Source organism: Fukomys damarensis, unplaced genomic scaffold, assembly GCF_012274545.1.
Source record: "Fukomys damarensis isolate Sample0158 unplaced genomic scaffold, DMR_v1.0_HiC HiC_scaffold_27, whole genome shotgun sequence".
Taxonomy (NCBI): Eukaryota; Metazoa; Chordata; class Mammalia; order Rodentia; family Bathyergidae; genus Fukomys; species Fukomys damarensis.
This window is the reverse complement of record NW_022900939.1, coordinates 5309788-5326401: the sequence shown is the minus strand read 5'-3', so window position 1 is coordinate 5326401 and position 16614 is coordinate 5309788. Positions and strand designations below refer to the sequence as shown.

General features: G+C 50.8%; 1 protein-coding gene across 1 annotated transcript in view; it reads right to left on the bottom strand.

The window, feature by feature from the left end:
• Fnbp4 (formin binding protein 4) overlaps positions 1–16614 on the bottom strand; it is a 30137-nt gene that overhangs the window by 5142 nt on the left and 8381 nt on the right. Inside the window, exons 5-14 of the mRNA XM_033756806.1 lie at positions 16535–16613; positions 15717–15864; positions 15561–15681; positions 13204–13542; positions 11633–11843; positions 10164–10288; positions 9178–9282; positions 6268–6401; positions 5177–5364; positions 3–135 (exon numbers count right to left, since the gene is read on the bottom strand). Coding sequence (XP_033612697.1) covers positions 3–135; positions 5177–5364; positions 6268–6401; positions 9178–9282; positions 10164–10288; positions 11633–11843; positions 13204–13542; positions 15561–15681; positions 15717–15864; positions 16535–16613 — 1583 coding nt within the window. The remainder of the gene's footprint in view (positions 1–2; positions 136–5176; positions 5365–6267; positions 6402–9177; positions 9283–10163; positions 10289–11632; positions 11844–13203; positions 13543–15560; positions 15682–15716; positions 15865–16534; position 16614) is intronic.

The window sequence follows — 16614 nt, the reverse complement described above, 5'->3', positions numbered from 1 at the left end:
GGGGTGGCGGCATCTCCAGCGGCAAGGGGGGCTGGAGCACGGGCACGGTGGACTGGAGCAGGGTCCAGAAGGGAGTGAGTGGCGCGAGGGACGGAGATGACACGTGGCCAGAAAAGGGCTCTTTACAAAGGGACCCTAGGAAAGCAGAAAGGAGTCAGGAAGAGGCGCCACAGGGAACCCAAGGTGGGTTGCTGGGGACGCTGCCATGAGGCTCGGCCGGTGCGGGCAGGTGGCTCCGTGCCAAGGGCAGGGGACGAGCCCTGGGGCGAGGGCATCGGTCCGCCTCACACGCCTGCTCCCTACACCTCGGACCGAGGGATTCCGTCCCCACACGAGACGCTAGGCGAGGCTCCTCTGGTGCACGGTGCACACTCGCGACCCTGGCCCACGCTATTCTCAGCAGCCGGCGGGCGGGCGCAGACACCGCGCGCTGCTCCCCCACCCCTCTGCCCATGGTGCTGCTAGTGGAAAACCATCTGCCAGGCGCCACCCACCACCAAACGCGACCTTCCTGCCACGAGCCACCTTCCCCCGAACATCACAGCAGCCAAGTGGGGGGCGCTCAGCTCTGCGGAGCTAAAGGGAATTCAGGAGGACACATCCTCGGGCAAAGGAAGACTCAGATTACGAAAGAGTGTTTCGAAGTGCAGAGGATCTGAGGCTGCTGCTGCTGCAAGTGTGAGTGAAGAAAGGGCACAAGCTGGCCATAGCCACCAGACTCCTGCCACTGCTCTGTGGGGAGAGCGTGTGCGGGGACAGGAGAGGGATATACTTACTTGGAGCCTTCCCCAACCCTCCTGACGTCAGGAGGGAAGTGCCACAATATATGGGACTATTAGATCTACATCCCAGGAGTGCTGAGGGATTTTCTCCCTAAAATCACAGAATTTAGGAGTAGAAGAGACATGAGAAATCATCTAATTCACCCTCTCATTTTCAAGGTAATGAAATGCAGGCAGGGAGAGTCCCAACACCACCTGGCGGCAGTGGCCGGGCCACGTGGGAGCCCAGTCAGCACTTCTGACCAAAGCAGGACGCCCTGCCCAAACACCAGGCCAAGTGCTATAGCAACTAGCAACCTCAGGATAAATCTCACTTTCCAAGGGCTCCAGCTGCCAGTTACCTGGTGCATGCTTGTAACCCCAGCGCTCAGGAGGCTGAGGCAGGAGGATGGCAAATTCCAAGGCCAATGTAGGTCACGCAGAGGCCCTGCCTCAAAACCCCCCAAATACTGCACTAGCAGTGCCTGACAAGGTAAAACCCAAGCCATCCAAAGGTTTGGTGTTTAGAGTAGCCCCACCTTTATGGATCAGACAGATGACACACTGTGTACAAGACTTTAGTATGGTTCTCGTTTCTGACGAGGAGATATGCTCGTACTGCTGTGGAAAATGCCACTGAAAAACTTAGGTACTAGAAAACATAAATGCAATTTTTCAGCTAAAAGAAATCAAACGACTCACTACATTCATTCTTGGCATTTGGTATTATGTGTTATTACTAACTGATGTGCTAACTTTCAGACAAAACCTGAGTATGGCCAGGAAGCCTGTATTGGATCACAGCACATCAACATTACATCATAATCAGCTGGGCTTGGTGGCGAGTTCAAGGCCAGCGTGGGCTACGCAGTGAGTTCCTGGGCAGCCTGAACCACAGAGCAAGGCCCTATCTCCCCACCAAAAAAAAAAAAAAAAAGAAAAAGAAAGAAATTCACATCAGAATGAAGGTAATAAATGTTGGAGAGTAATTATTAACTAAAAATTAAACTTCCTTCTGCCAAAGCAGTCATAACACAGCTGGCAAGGGCGGAGCTCCCACCCAGCAGCGCCGGTGACACCGGTGACACTGTGGCTTAACGGGCAGAGGGGCCCAGGATGCATGGCAGGTGCAGGTCAGCGACGAGCTTCGGGACTTCCCCCATGCTTGGGGAATGACTACGGCTTGTGTAATCGGGACGCTACACGTCAGAAATTTACTCACGGATGAGGATTTTAATTAATTTATTTTTTTGGTACTGGGGATCAAACTTGGGACCTTGCACTTGTGAGGCAGGTGGTGGAACCACTGAGCTAAATCCCCAGCCCTCAAATGAGTATTTTTAGAATACTTGAATCTTGAGCTAAGTTCATTCAAAACACAAAAGCTCATCTTAGACACTCATAATTACCTCCTTTGGCTTAAATACAGACAAACAAGGAAACCCTGCTTTGGAAAACACCAACGTCTATTAAAATGACGGTTCTCCTTCTTTCTAATCCAGCTGGCATTTCTCTCATGGAAGAAAACATTCAGTTGTGAAGTCAGAGATTAAAATGGCATACCAGTTTTATCAAGGGCCAAGAGCTCTTAGAACTTTCAGCTGAAGACACCTTAGTGTGGGGACACAAAAGATTAAGATTTTTTTCCCCAGGCACCTAAATTTATGTTTATAAGCAGCCTCTGTTTACCTCAAGGGAGAAATTGTTTACTTATTTGAATAAAGGGCCAGTTTAGTAACAAAGTAACAACTGAATGTAAGTACTTCTACGGAGATTACGAGCGGCCGGGAGCAGGACGCAGGTAGAGGGCAGAGGAGGCACATGCGAGGCCCGGCTAGGACTGCACCGCAGAGGAGAAAGCCACCTCCCCTTCCCGGCTCCTCGCAGTGCAGCCAGGCCAGGCCAGGCACGGAGAGCCTGTGGCACGGGAGCCACAGCAGGCCATTCGTGTGCCTGAAGGCCCGGGAAGGTTTGCCCTTGCGGTGCTAGCGGTCAGCCATGACCTCACACGTGCACGACCCGACTGGCCTTTACCTTTCTTTCTTCATTTTATTTTTAATTTTTTTGGTGCCAGGGATCGAACTCAGGTCCTTGCACTTGTGAGGCAGGTGGCGGACCCACTGTGCTAAATCCCGGCCCTCTTCATTTTATTTTGGAGTCCTGGGGATTGACCCCAGTGCATGTGCCAAGCTACATCCCCAGAAATTTTATTATTTTTATCCTTAAGATATTTTGATACTGCAATTACTGTTATATATAAAATTTGAAGTTTTGGAAACTAGCCGTGCTAGAACTTAGAATAGCAATGTACAAAATTAACAATACTGCTCTGGAAACACAAATTTTTTTCTATTTGTATAGGAAGTTACGCGCTGTATTAAATATATAACATTTTACCTACATGGGTTTGATTACACAAACTAAAAGTATTCTCTAAATATAAATACATAAAAAACCAATTTACTTTTTGGAGACAAGGTTTGCCTGTAATTCAGTCTGACCTCAAACTTGTGACCTCACCCCCCACCCTCCCAAGTGCTAGGACTACAGGAGAGCACCACGTTTGGCTTTACTGGGTGCGTGGTGGTGGGGGCGGTATCCCCGGGTATTGAACACAAGGCCTTTATGTTAAGCTACACCCTCAGCCCTTTTTGTGTTTTTTATTTTGAGGCAGTGTCTTGCTAAGGTTTCTAGCCTGAGCTCAAACCTGCCACCCTCCTGCCTCAGCCTCCCAGAGTGCTGGGTTATAGTAGGCATACGTCACTATGCCCGGCTGATTTATGTTTTATTTAGACAAAGCTTGTCATGTTCTAGGGGTGCTCACTAGAGAGGCTTGAAAATGCCAGTTTCTTAGGGTTTCTTTATTTTGTTTGAATCGTCCAAGAGCGACTCCGACCTTGCAGTAGAGAGACCCGCCTACGTGCCGGCGCCATCTGTGCGGAGACTTCAGACGGGCGCACAAGGCTGCCACGGCCCCGAGCTGCCGCAGACCTCAGTCAGGGCTCGAGGGCCTCATCTGCGCACCCCCAAGACTCTGCAGGCAGGACGCAGCGGCCAGCAGCCGGTGCAGCCTTGTTTCTGACAGGGAGAAGATAAAGAATGCAGCTCTTCACCCTCCACTTACCAACACACTTACTGAAAGGTCTGTTACTTCAGAAATCACTCTTGCCTTCTGCCACTTTAACAACCAGCTAAAGTGTTCTAAGATCAAAAGGTTAAGTCACAGTCTATGCTTCATTTACTAGGTCTGCCATTCCAAATGAAACGGATTGGGGAAATACAGTTTCGTGTATGAGTGGCAACCAAGTTGTGTTCTTCTGAAGAGCTAATTAGGTCCTCACAGTAACTGAGGAGCTATGAAAGTCCTCTTGTTAAAAAACGAATCGCATGCCGGGCGTGGTGGCGCATGCCTGTAATCCTAGCACTCGGCAGGCTGAGGCAGAAGGAGGATGGCTGTGGGCTACACAGTGAGACCCTGTCTCAAAAAACAACCAACCAATCAAACAAACAAAAAAACCCCAAAATGAATCTCCTGAGAGTCTGAGCCCCGATCTGAATGCTGTACGTAGGTACGGTTTAGGTGGACGCTCAGACGGGGGCTCTGCCCGGAACGCCGAGGGGGCCTATCGCCCACTGGCTGCTGGGAGGTGGGGTCTGCTCACTGAAGCGCGACCGGCAGTCCTCAGCTCCCTCCTGGTGCCTCTTTGTTTCTGGCTTCCCTCCACCCAGGCCCTTCCACCAGGGCCCTTGCCTTGGAGCCAAAATAAACCTCTTCATCTAAACTGTGGGTGCCAGGTATTTTGTCCCAGCAATGAGGAAAATGACTGACAAATGCCACTGACGATTTTTCCAACCATCATTTATCTAGCTGTCCCCGCACCCACCCCCGTACAAGGGATCGAACTCAGGACGTTGCATCTGCCAGGCAGGTGCGGTGCCACTGACCTATCCCTGGCCCCATCTAGCTCTTCTGAAAGAGTGCAGTACCAGCTCATGGCACTGCCTCCCGTCATTGTGATGTGCACCAGCGCCACTCTGAAGACCAGTGGAGGTGGCAAATGTGGTGATAAGGCCAACAGGCTAAGTGCCCAATGGTTTCAGTAGGTCACTAACTGCCTGTGCCGGGCCACAGCCTGCCCACCTCCAGACTGCTGCAAGCACAGGCGCGGCCCACGGTGCCCAGCCGACACACAGGGGTCCTGGTCCTGCTTCTCATTTGGGGGCTCAGACTGATGCGTGCTATGCTGATTTCCAAGCCAGTCACTGCCTTCACTTTAGTATAACTCACATTCTTTTAGTTCAGGTCACTTTTAAGTCTAGCTAATGTCATGAATCCTTTTACGATAAATTCCTGACTTGTTTTCTAAACTCACTACAGCCCAGCTAGGCAAGCTAGGCAGAACAGAACGTCTCACCTGTGGGATTCTCAGAGGACTCTGTGGCATTTGACTCAGCGCCAGGTTTGTCTTTCAAGGTGGGCTTAGGAAGAGTCTCATCTCTACTCTCCTGTGCGCGGCCTTCCTCCTCCTCCTCCTCACCGTCTGGGAACTCCCACTGAGACTCGCCCGACTGCTCGTGTACATAGAAATACCGCCTATGATCCCTAAATCACAAGAAAGAAAACACAGGTTTCAGAGCCCACTCCCCGACAGGGACACTCGCACTCGGTCCCCAGCGCAGCGTCTGCTCGCACGGGGACGAACCTCCTCTTATGGACTGCTATTCACAAAGGCGACAAAGAGCTTTGACCACTGAGGAGGGAGAACAAGGACAACTCAAAGCTGTTTGCACACCGGCAGCCCTGCGCCCTCTGCTCCAGCACATGACTGACAACATCTCTCTTTTTGTTTTTTTGCCAATGCGTAACAGGGTGCGGTTTCGTGAATGAGGGACTCAATGGCCTAGAACACTAATTTCCCTTCCACAGAAGGGAACAGCGCAGTTTGTGAAAGGTGACTCTTCCCCTCTTGGACCGTGGAATTCACAGTTCATATTCTTGGTATCAAACACAGTGAAAGCTAAAGAGAGGGAGAGGATCTGGGAGCTGAAAAATAAAAGAGCAAAGATTTCAAATAACGAAAACAAAATCAAGAAAAGCCAAATATAAAAGAAATGTTTTCATCTGACCTGCTGGCAGAGGATAGTAATCCTGTCCTTCGTTCACTCTTCAGGCACGAAGCTTTCCTTAACTCCGCCGAGGTTAATCAGGAGTAGGTGCTTCCAGAGGTCCTGTAAAGCGCACAGAGCTCTCGCATGCGCTTAACCCCCAAGCCCGCCCTACTCCGTGCACTCTGGAGAGTAAACACCGGCTCGGTCCGATCTTGGGAAAAAGTCCGTTACATGGCACACTGTACACATTGCTCTGCTCCTCCGAACTCTGTGCGGCGCTAGGCGCAGCGGCATCTGTCCCCACACGGCCGGGCCGCAGAGTCGTGGCGTGGCGGTGATCACAAACAGAGTCTGAGGTGTCAAAGGTGAAAGGTGAAAGGGGGAGAAGAGTGCGTACCTGTCCCAGTGGCAGGACCAGCCTTTAGGAGTGGCGTTTATTTCATACTGTTTTAGTTGTTCTGCTGCGTCCTGAAGCTTTCGTTTAAGGTAGTTTCCATTAAGAGCCCCTTCCCGCCAGTCTGCAATTCGAGTCTAGAACAAGGAGAGAAATGAAGACTTCGGTCAAGGGACAGAGGAAAGAGGGACAGAAGTCTAGAAACTTGGCTGGATTGCTGCAATCTGGGAGCATACCCCAGAGAGGAAAAGAACCCTCCCGTCAATTCTTTTTGGGTAGGTGGGGGCTGTGTTCCAAAAAAACTTTATTGGGCCAGGGGTTTAGCTCAGTGGTGCTGCCGCCTGACTCATAAGCACAAGGTCCTGAGTTCAAGCCCCAGTACCAAAAAGAAAACAGAAACAAAAACAACCCCACAAAAACTCCACAGAACTTTATTTATAAAAACAGGTGGCAAGGGGCAGGGGATTTAGCTCCATGGTTCTGCTGCCTGCCTCACAAGCACAACAGAGTTCCATCCCCAGTATCAAAAAACCCAAAACGAAACGAAACAAAACAAAACAGGTGGCATAGTGTTATATGAAAATAAATCAAGAAGGGCGTGGTGGCACACGCCTGTCATCCCAGCACTTGGGAGGCTGAGACAGGAGGATCGCTGTGAGTTCAAGACCAGCCTGGGCTACATAGTGAGCTGCAGGTCAGTCTCAACTACATAGTGAGACCCTGTCTCAAAAACAAACAAACAAACAAACAAACAAAACAAACCAAAAACAAAAAAAACCCGAAAGAAGATAAATCAGATGGGCTGGGGATTTAGCTCAGTGGCTTTGCTGCCTGCCTTGCAAGCACAAGGGCCAGAATTCGATCCCCAGAACCAAAAAAAAAAAAAAAAAAACAATCAGACACATGAGCCTGAGTATCACATAACATCTCAAAACTCAAAGTGTAGCAGAAAACATAAAGATAATTTTTTACAAATGAGAAAGGGACCAAGAGACACAGGGAGCGGCTGAGGGAGGGAGAGGAAGACAAAAAAGGAAGCTGGTTATGTGTGTACGTCAACCCACGCCACACACAGACTCAAACGAAACACAGATACTGGGCTCCAACTGGCACATCACACAGCTTGTGCACCTCGCCTTAATTTCAAGTCTTATTTGCCCTGAAAAATGGAATGGACTCCAGGAGATTTTTTTTTTTTTTTCTACTTTGCAGAGCACCTGAGCTGGGAAGTGCTATTTGGTGTTCAGGTCTGTGCTCTCCTGCCCGGTCTGGGGCACTGGGGGCCTCTCCCAGAGCCTTGCACCTGCAGCTACAGCTGTGCAACCCAACTGTTCTGAGCCTCAATTTCCCTTCTGTTAAAATCAGAGCAATGCCATACCCAGGTCTCAGGCTGCTGAGGGACGTGTGCAGCGGAGACCAGGCTGAGCCTGGTGATAGAATGACCTTGCTCTGTCGTTGAGTGTACGGTCTGGGGACCACTCTGGGTTGGGAGTAGCTCCCTGTTTCCCAAGGACTGCATGCTTCTTGCTGAAGTTAGAACTGGAGTACCAGAAAGAACATGACCTGTTATGGTTTATATCTAGATGTTCATTAAAGCCTCATTTAATCATAGCTGGGATTTTTTTTTTTTTTTCTTTTTGAGACAGGGTCTCACTATGTAATTGAGACTGACCTGGAACTCACTGTGTAGCCCACGCTGTTCTCCAACTCACAGCGATCCTCCTGCCTCAGCCTCCCGAGTGCTGGGATTACAGGCTGCGCCACCAGGCCCGGCTCCAGGAGCTTTTTTAATACTGACCACATTTGGGCATCAGTGAAAATAGCTAGCACTGGCTCTGCCCTCCTCTCTGAGTTTAAGATTGATCACATCAGTTTGGTTTTTTTTTGTGTGTGTGTGTGTGTGGGGGGGGGATACTGGGGACTGAACTTGCAACCTTGTGCTTGCTTGTGAGGCAGGTACAGTGCCACTGAGCTAAATCCCCGGCCCTCAACTCAGTGATTTTTATTTCCTGTTTGTGACCTTTATTTCTGGTAGATAGTTCGATTCAGTACTATTTTAATCAAAACTGCAGGTCCTCAGGGCACGTGGCAGTCGTGCACGCGTGTGACCCCAGCATCTCAGGAGCGAGGTAGCAGCATCGCTGCTCAACCCAGCCTGGGTAACCAGAAGTCTGTGTGAGGACCCAAACACTGTAAAGGGCTAGAGCCAGGAGGGTCTCCCTGAGTTCAAGGGCCAGCCTAGAACACACAAGTGAGACTCTTGTCTCAAATCCACCCGTACAAAAGGGTCGGGGCTACAGGGCCCAGGACCACTGTGTAGCCCTGGGTTCCATTCTGTGTGTCTCTCTCTTTTTTTTGGGTACCGGGGATCGAACTCAGGTTCTTGTGCTTGCGAGGCAGACAGCAACACCACCGAGCTCCATCCCTGGCCCACACAGTGTGTCTGTCTATCTTTACTAAAAGGATGCCTAGGGCTGGGGATGTAGTGATATAGTTCAGTGGCACCTGCCAGGCAGATAACAAGGTCCTCAGTTTGTTTCCTGGTAGCAAAACAAAACAAAACAAAACAAAAAAAAGCATGCCTACCAAAGGAGGAAATATCAGTATAGCAAACTGTTAGCTTTCACCTTCATAATTACATTTTGCTTTGACTAATAAAGTTTTATTTCCTGAGCCTTTAAAATGAAGATAAAAGTGTTATGCATGATGGTGCATGCCTATAATCCTAGCACTCAGGAGGCTGAGGCAGGAGGACTGCTTTGAGTTCAAGGCCAACCTGAATGCTTGAGACCCCATCTCACAAACTCAAGAAAAAAAAGAGAGACAAAGCTTCAGACAAGGAGTAACCAGGCCAGATGCCTGACACACAGCCTCTCACACCAACACTATCTGTAAGGAAGGTGGCTCCGTTACCTCAGTCTGCAGGAGCAGCACGTGGAAGTTGGAGATGGACTGCCTATTAATGCCCAAGAATTCGAATTTACTTGTCAGGGTGTTTGCCAGTTCTCCAATCTGAAACTAAGGCAGGAAAGAAAGGCAGTCAGCAAAAACGCGATCCACACCATTTTGTCTCTGTCAGATGCTGAAATGAGGATGCCGCTCCCACTGCCACGCTTTCCTTGGGCCGATGGAGACGTTTGGGAAAAATCACCACCCGCCCCGCTGCACCCCAACAACGCGGGGAGCCCCACAGCTGAAAGCAGGATTGCGGCTGTGAGTTCCACTTGGAAGGAAAGAGCGGAAGTGGGACAGGGCTGCGGCCGGTGGAGCCCAGGGCAGCGGAGGCCGAGCTGGCCGAGACGCAAGTGTCCTCTCCAGCGGTCCTGGGACAAGCAAGCTGAGAGGAGACGGGCGGGCCGCTTGGCCACTCTGAAAATCGTTTACAAGGTATCCATTAAGAACCTGTGCCTGCTAAATACACTCAACCTCCGTCAGTTAATGTCAGTAAAGCTGCGAAAAGAACCCTCAAAGTATCTGGGAAAAGACGTCTTCCCTGGACAGCGGGGGCTCTTCCTGTCACCGTCCCGAGTGACCGGGTGACCACCGACACTGTGTGCACCATGTGCCAGGCGCTGTGGGCAGGGGACAAGGCAGGCAGAGCTGTGGGCAGGGACACTAGCACCTCGCTGCTGTCCGGGGACCATAAGCCCCACAGTGAGGTGGCCCAGGCCCGCGGGGCCTCCTCCGTCCTACTCTCGTGAGCATCCGGACAGACACACAACTGTGAGTGAAGCTGCCTTTCTTTGCAGACAAGTGTTTCATGGAGTCGTAAATCTGACTTTCCGTCTCTAGTACTTCTGCAGAAAAGTTGCTACCACGAGCTATTCTTTTCAGGGATGCTTAACTTTAGTTGGACTTTAAAAAAATATTTGTCAAGTTATATTCAGTCATATACATACTTTCAAATCCTGATCGTCTTCTACTTTTGGTGCTGTTTGGACTTTTATCTTCTCTGAAGAGTCTTCTACTTCTGCCTCTTTATCTGAATTTTCATCTATTTTTTCTGAATTTTCAGCACCAATTCCTACAAAAACAAAAAAGACACCCCAACTAACTATGTAACAAGAGCCTGTCTCAAAAAAAAAAAAAAAAAAAAAAAAAAAAAAAAAAAAAAAGAACATGAAATTAAACCAAAAACATCTAGACCAAAAGCAGCAATATGTGAAAAAGAACACAGTTCTCTCTCCTTTGCTTGTTTTCCCTAAATGGTAAACAATTCTAGCCAGGTGTGGTGTTGCACAGCTCTAAACCCAGAAGCTAGGCTGAAACAGGAGGGTCGTGAACACAAGCCCAGGCGGAGCAAAACTAAGCGGGAGGGGGCCGGGCTTTAGCTCAAGAGTTCTGCTGCCTGCCTTGCAGGCACAAGGTCCTGAGTTCAATCCCCAGTACAAAAAAACCCACCACAGCAACAACCAAAAAATGGAGAGGGAGGGGGACCACTGAGAAGGTTCTGGGTTCCATCCTCAGTACCAAAGAGGTGGATGGGGCAGGGAAATTTTTCAAGATCAGAGCAGCATTCACATTAAACCACCCAAGCTGGGCACAAGGTTGCACACCTGTAATCCCAGCTACACAAGAGGCTGAGGCAGGAGATCACTTGTTCAAGGCCAATCCAGGAACTTTAGTGAAACCCTGGCTCAAAATAAACAAAAATGGCTGGGGATGTGGCTCAGTGCTCCTTCAGTTCAATCCCCAATAACCACAAAAAACAAAACGAGATTTACAAAAAAGTCCCCAGAAAAGCCCCAAATGTACAGTGGAGGTAAGAAGACTACAGAATGAGAAGATGGTGGCTTTCAGAATTCTACTTCATGTTCTTTTCCACTGTTGACTGAGAGATTCACAGGAGGACTACTGCATGTATTACTTGTGTGTTTTGGTTTGTTGTTGTTGTTTCTGGGTAATAATGGGACCTATACAATTATCCCCGGCTAAACACCCTGATCAAAGGGTTGGCATTCAAATCCTGCTGCTAACATCCCGCTACAGAATCAGGGCAACAGGAGAGGACAACACTAGGTTTCTTGAGAGCTTCCTGACAACTGGGAAACTGGCCCGGGGTCCCCCCCACTTCACAGGGCTGCAGACGCCGGGCACACGGGAGGAACCCAGGCCCTGGCCTCATCTCCAGGTTTGGCACCCCGGAGCGTCCTCAAGGCTGCGCCTGTCGCCGGCGGCTGCTCCCTCCAGCACGCCAGAGGACAAGGTGCTACCCCGCTTCCCGCCAAGCAGGGACAGGGCTGCCCGCCCTGCACGCCGCTATAGGGAGCAGCTCGGCACCCCGGCACCCCCTGCAGGCACACAGCCCCTCGTTCACCTCCCAGCACCGAAAAAGACGAAGAACAGCGTCACAGGCGACGCCCAGTACCGCTTTCCCCGTTCTCCGGCGTCTCCCGGCCGGTCTTGCTGGAGCTCCGGCTGGTGGACTCCGGGCTGGCCGCGTGGACAGACGGCTTCCACCTGCCTGGCTTGGGCCTCGGTCTGCGCACCCCGTCCTGAGACGCCGGCTGGCTGACATCGGAGCAGGGACTCGACCCCGACACGCTGCCATCTCCGTCCTCCAAGGCTCTCAACTCCGCCTGAAGCCCAGGAGAGTCACGGCGTCACTACCAGCTCGGCAGTGGCTCCGTGACGAGTCCGGGAATGGCCGGAATGACAGCCAAGGCCAAGGCCTGGGAAGGGAAACCCTGCGAAGACGCAGCACCGCTTCCACGGCTGTTCTCACAGCCCAGCACCGCGCTCCACTCCACTGCCGCCAGGAACAGCACAGCCACACAACAGCCATCAAAGCAGATTTCCCAGCTCTCAGGAGACTGAGGCAGGAGGATCACCACAAGTTCAAGGCCAGCCTGAACTACAGAGACCCTGACTCAAAAAGAAAAACAAAACTAAACAATTTAGGGCTGTGGATTTAGCTCGGTGGCACTGCACCTGCCTTGCAAACACAAGGTACTGAGTTTGATTCCCAGTTCAAAAAAACAAAACAAAACAAAAAAACCTAAAAAATGTATGTGGACGTCCACAAACACACACTTCCCCATCGGCACCCCCAGGAGAAGGCTGATTGAGTCCTTGTCCACAGCTCCATCTCCCAGGGTGGGAAGTTTCATGAGATTATCACTGCTGCAATAGCTCTCAGCATCTAACTTCAGACCTCTGGGCTGGGGATTCAGCTCTGTGGGTCTGCCGCCTGCCTCGCAAGTGCAAGGACCTGAGTTCAATGTCTGGTACAAAAAAAAAAAAAAAAGTAACTTTAGGCTGAGCACTGTGGCCCATCCTGTAACCCCAGCTACTGGAGAGGCTGATCCAGGGGGATCATATATTCAAGCTCAGCCTGAGGAACTTAGTGTGATCCCGTTTCAAAATTAAATTTAAACCAGGTGCAGAGGAGCACACCTGTAATCCCAACCCTTGCGAGGCTGAGACAGGAGGATTGCTATGAGTTCGAGACCAGGCTGCACAACATAGTGAGTTCCAGGTCAGTCTGAACTACACAGTGAGACGTCTCAAAAAGCAATAAACGGGGATTTAGCTCAGTGGTGCTGCTATTTGCCTCGCAGGTACAAGGTCCTGAGTTTGATCCCTGGTACCAGAAAAATAAATAATAAATAACAAGGAACAAAACGAATAATTAAATTTAAAAAGAGCTACAGGAGAGAAGTAGCTCAGCTATCATCTATCAAATGCCAGATCATGGGTTCAATCCCTAGCACAGCCAAAAGAATAGAAAGAAAACATAAACCCTTGCTTCATACTAGACCTTTTAAGGTGGTAGCATGGCAAAGGCAAGAAATAGGCTTACAGCAGCTCCCCAGCGGCAAAAGCTTCCTGGCTGTCACCCGGAAGCTGACTGTGCAGCCTGACCAGCCTCAGGAGGCGAGAGGCGCACAGCCCCGTGGCACACAGGGCCAAGAAGAGCAGCAGCTGGGAGCACCGCACCTTTTTCCTTTCCAGAACGAGCTCCAGCTCGAGGGTGTCCTGCTCCTCCTCCTCACTCTCCCCGGACTGGACCACACTGCACAGATCCTCCTGAGTGGGGTCTTCGCTGCTGTCCAGCAGGACTTCCGGTGGCTTCCCCGGGGTGCTGACTTCCTCTGCAATGGTGCTCGTCTCTCTGGCCTCAGAGTCGGGCGCCTCCTCTTTACAAATCACCTTTCTCCTCCATCGCTCTTCTTCCTCCTTAACACCCTCGGGCAAAAGAGGAGCCAGCAGAGCTGCTGCCACCCCTCTGCGCTCCTCCTCGCTGTTGGACAGCGCCTGGATGCCCTCGTTCACCTCCTGTGGAGAAACACCGGGCTCTGCTGGGAGTTCCCAGGGCCACCGGGGTCCCTACATGGCGCTGTTTCCACACGGGATGCGCATAAATCCGACCACACCCGACAGGGTGTGCCTGTGCCCTCACAGACACCTAACAGGAACAGCTAGGCAGGCAGTGGTTAGAGCAGGGTGTGGCTGACACGCCCGCGACCTCAGTGCTCTGGCGGAGGGAGGCAGGGGCCCCGAGAATTTGAAAATTCAGAGAATTTGAAAATTCACGTTGCATCTGGGCAACAGAACAATGTCTCCAAGAGGATGGGTGTATTACAAAGTAGTGCAAAAGCCCTGGGCTCATTGGGTTCAAACCAAAATACTGGGCCAGGGATTAGCTCAGTGGTGCCGCCACCTGCTTTGCAAGAACAAGGTCCTGAGTTTGATCCCCAGTCCAAAACAGCCCACCAAACATGGTTTCCCCCACAAAAAAGCTGGGTGTAATGGCACAGGCCTCTCCTCATAGCACTTGGGAGGCTGAGACAGGAGGATCCCCATGAGTTTGAGGCCACACAGTGAGTTCAACGCCAACCTGTACTACCTGGCAAAACCCCAGCATAAAAAACCACAAAAAAAAAAAAAAAATACATCTGAGGGGCTGGGGATTGAGCTCAGTGGTTCCGCCACCTGCCTTGAAAGTGCAAGGTCCCGAGTTCGATCTCTGGTACAAAGAAAAAAAAAAAAAAAAAAAAAAACAAAAACAAAAAAAAAAACGGATACAAAAAAGCCATCATTTTCAAATTTGAGATAAAATTTTCCTTCTCTCTCTCTTACAGGTTAAACTTTCTTTACTTACTGACCAGCCTACAGAATCACTCAAAGCCTGGCCTACAAAGTCAATTCAAGGCCAGCCTGAACTACACAGAGATCCTATCTGAAAAAAAAGAGGCTGAGGATTTAGCTGAGTGGTTCCACCTATGCCTATAAGCACAAGATCATGGGTTAGACTCCCTGTACAAAAAAGAAAGAAAAAAAGAAAACCACTCCCGTGTTGTCAGTAGAGAAGTGGTGGTGAACCAATGGCACGTGTGCTGCAGCAGGCTGATTGCATCACTGAAAGCTCTGCGAGGTTCGCCATCACTGACACAGGTCCAGCAACCCTAACTTGAAAACCTGGACTGCTCTGGAATCCGAATCCTTCTGAGCACTGCTGTGCCACTGTCAAGTGGAAAATTCTACTTTTGACTCCATGTTATGACTTAGGCCAAAAAGCAGGCACAGGCAGGTGCAGTGGCACACACCTGTAATCCCAGCCCTCTAGGAAGCTGTGGCAGGAGGATCGCAAGTTCAACCTGGGCCACCTAGTGACTTAGGGGGCTAAAAAAGGGGGCTAAGGATGTGGCTCAGTGTAAAGGTCTTAGTCTAATCCATGGTGTCATAAAAACAAATGAACAAAAACCAGAAAACGCAGATGCACTAGCTAAGTGTCATGGCACGTGCCTATTATTCTAGCATGCAGGAGGCTGAGGCAGGAGGAGTCAAAGTTCAAGGTCACACTTCACTACATAAAACTTGGTCGCAAAAAACATATAACAAAACCCTCAGAACAAAATAAAAACAAATGAAACAAAGACACAGTACAAACACTGTACTGTATAAAATCGCCTTTAAGCTGTGTATATAAGGCACAAATTCTGTACTTAGACGTGGCCCCATACCCACGTCTCTGCATGTCCACACGCGCTCCAAAATCCAAAAAGGACCCCTCCACCTGCAAACAGCCCTGCTCCCCGCACTCTGGACGGGGGTACTCTACTGTAATGTTAAATTCTTGGGGTGTCTCGATTTGTTAATTTAAGCAAACGCTCCGTGGAGCCGTGGACTAGCAGCAGAGCAGTTCTGCTGGACGTGAGGATCGGGGGGTTCCAGGGCACAGGAAGCCCCAGCAACCAGCCGTGACCAGGGACAAAGGGAACCGAGAGGCACCGAGCTGCACAGCAGTAACTGCCCCATGCAGACCGGTGTGGCAGGCAACTCCCAACACTGACCTTCTTGACTTCTCGCTTGGCGAGGGTTGGTCCGCTCTTACTATTAGAGACAGGAACGGTCCTCTCCTTTGTGTACGTGTCTGAATTTACCACGAAACTAGCTTCAGCACCTGTCCCAGAACTAGAAAACAAACCCAGTTCCCCCAGGCCGCCTACCCGGGCTGGTAATGCTGCAGCCCCTGGACCTGGGAGGCAAGGTCCTGGGGCAGCTCCCAGGTGACCTGGTTGGTCTGTGTGTTCCAGTAGTAGTAGCAGCCTGTGTTCTCATCCCAGACTTCCTGCCAGTCTCCCATCTCGATTCCCACTGGAAGAAAACAAACCACCCGTGAGAGGTGCAGCTCCAAAGCCCAGGCACCTCACAGTTTCTCCAGCTCCGCACTGGTGCGAATCCTACATTAGGGTTTGGCAGTGCCCCAGGCGCCACACACACAGCCCTGCACGGTGACAGCCAAAAGCACATCTCTGGGGGTGACACGTAACTGAGAACAGCTCACAGCTGAGAGCTCTGTCCTGACTCGGGTTACAGATTCCGTGGACGTTCAGTCACCTTCACACACATGGTGAAGAAAGCGGTTTGCTAGGATACAAAAGTGTATCCTGAATCCCAAATGCTTTGTTTTGTTTTTTTACCGGGGATCAAACTTGGGGGAGGGCTTGCACTTCCAAGGCAGGCGCCATACCCCTGGGCCCCCACATGCTTCTTTTTTTTTTTGTACCAGGGATAGAACTCGGGCCCTTGCACTTGCGAGGCAGACAAGCGGAACCACTGAGCTAAATCCCGGGCCCTCCAGATGCTTCAGTAATGGCTTTTCTCACTTTCCTGGCAAACTCCACTAGAGTGTAGACCAGTACTCCACTACCTGTCAAAAGGCAAAAGATGCATCCTGGAGTTCCCAGGCACCACCCTGCCACCTCCAAGGCACAGCCAGAGCCCAGTCCTCCGGCCGTGTGAGGAGGACCGGGCCGGGGCTCACCTCCTGCCAGGGAGCACTGCGTGTCGTACTGCCACTCCGGGGCCGCGGCTGTGGCCGCACTGGTGCCGTTGGACGCGGTG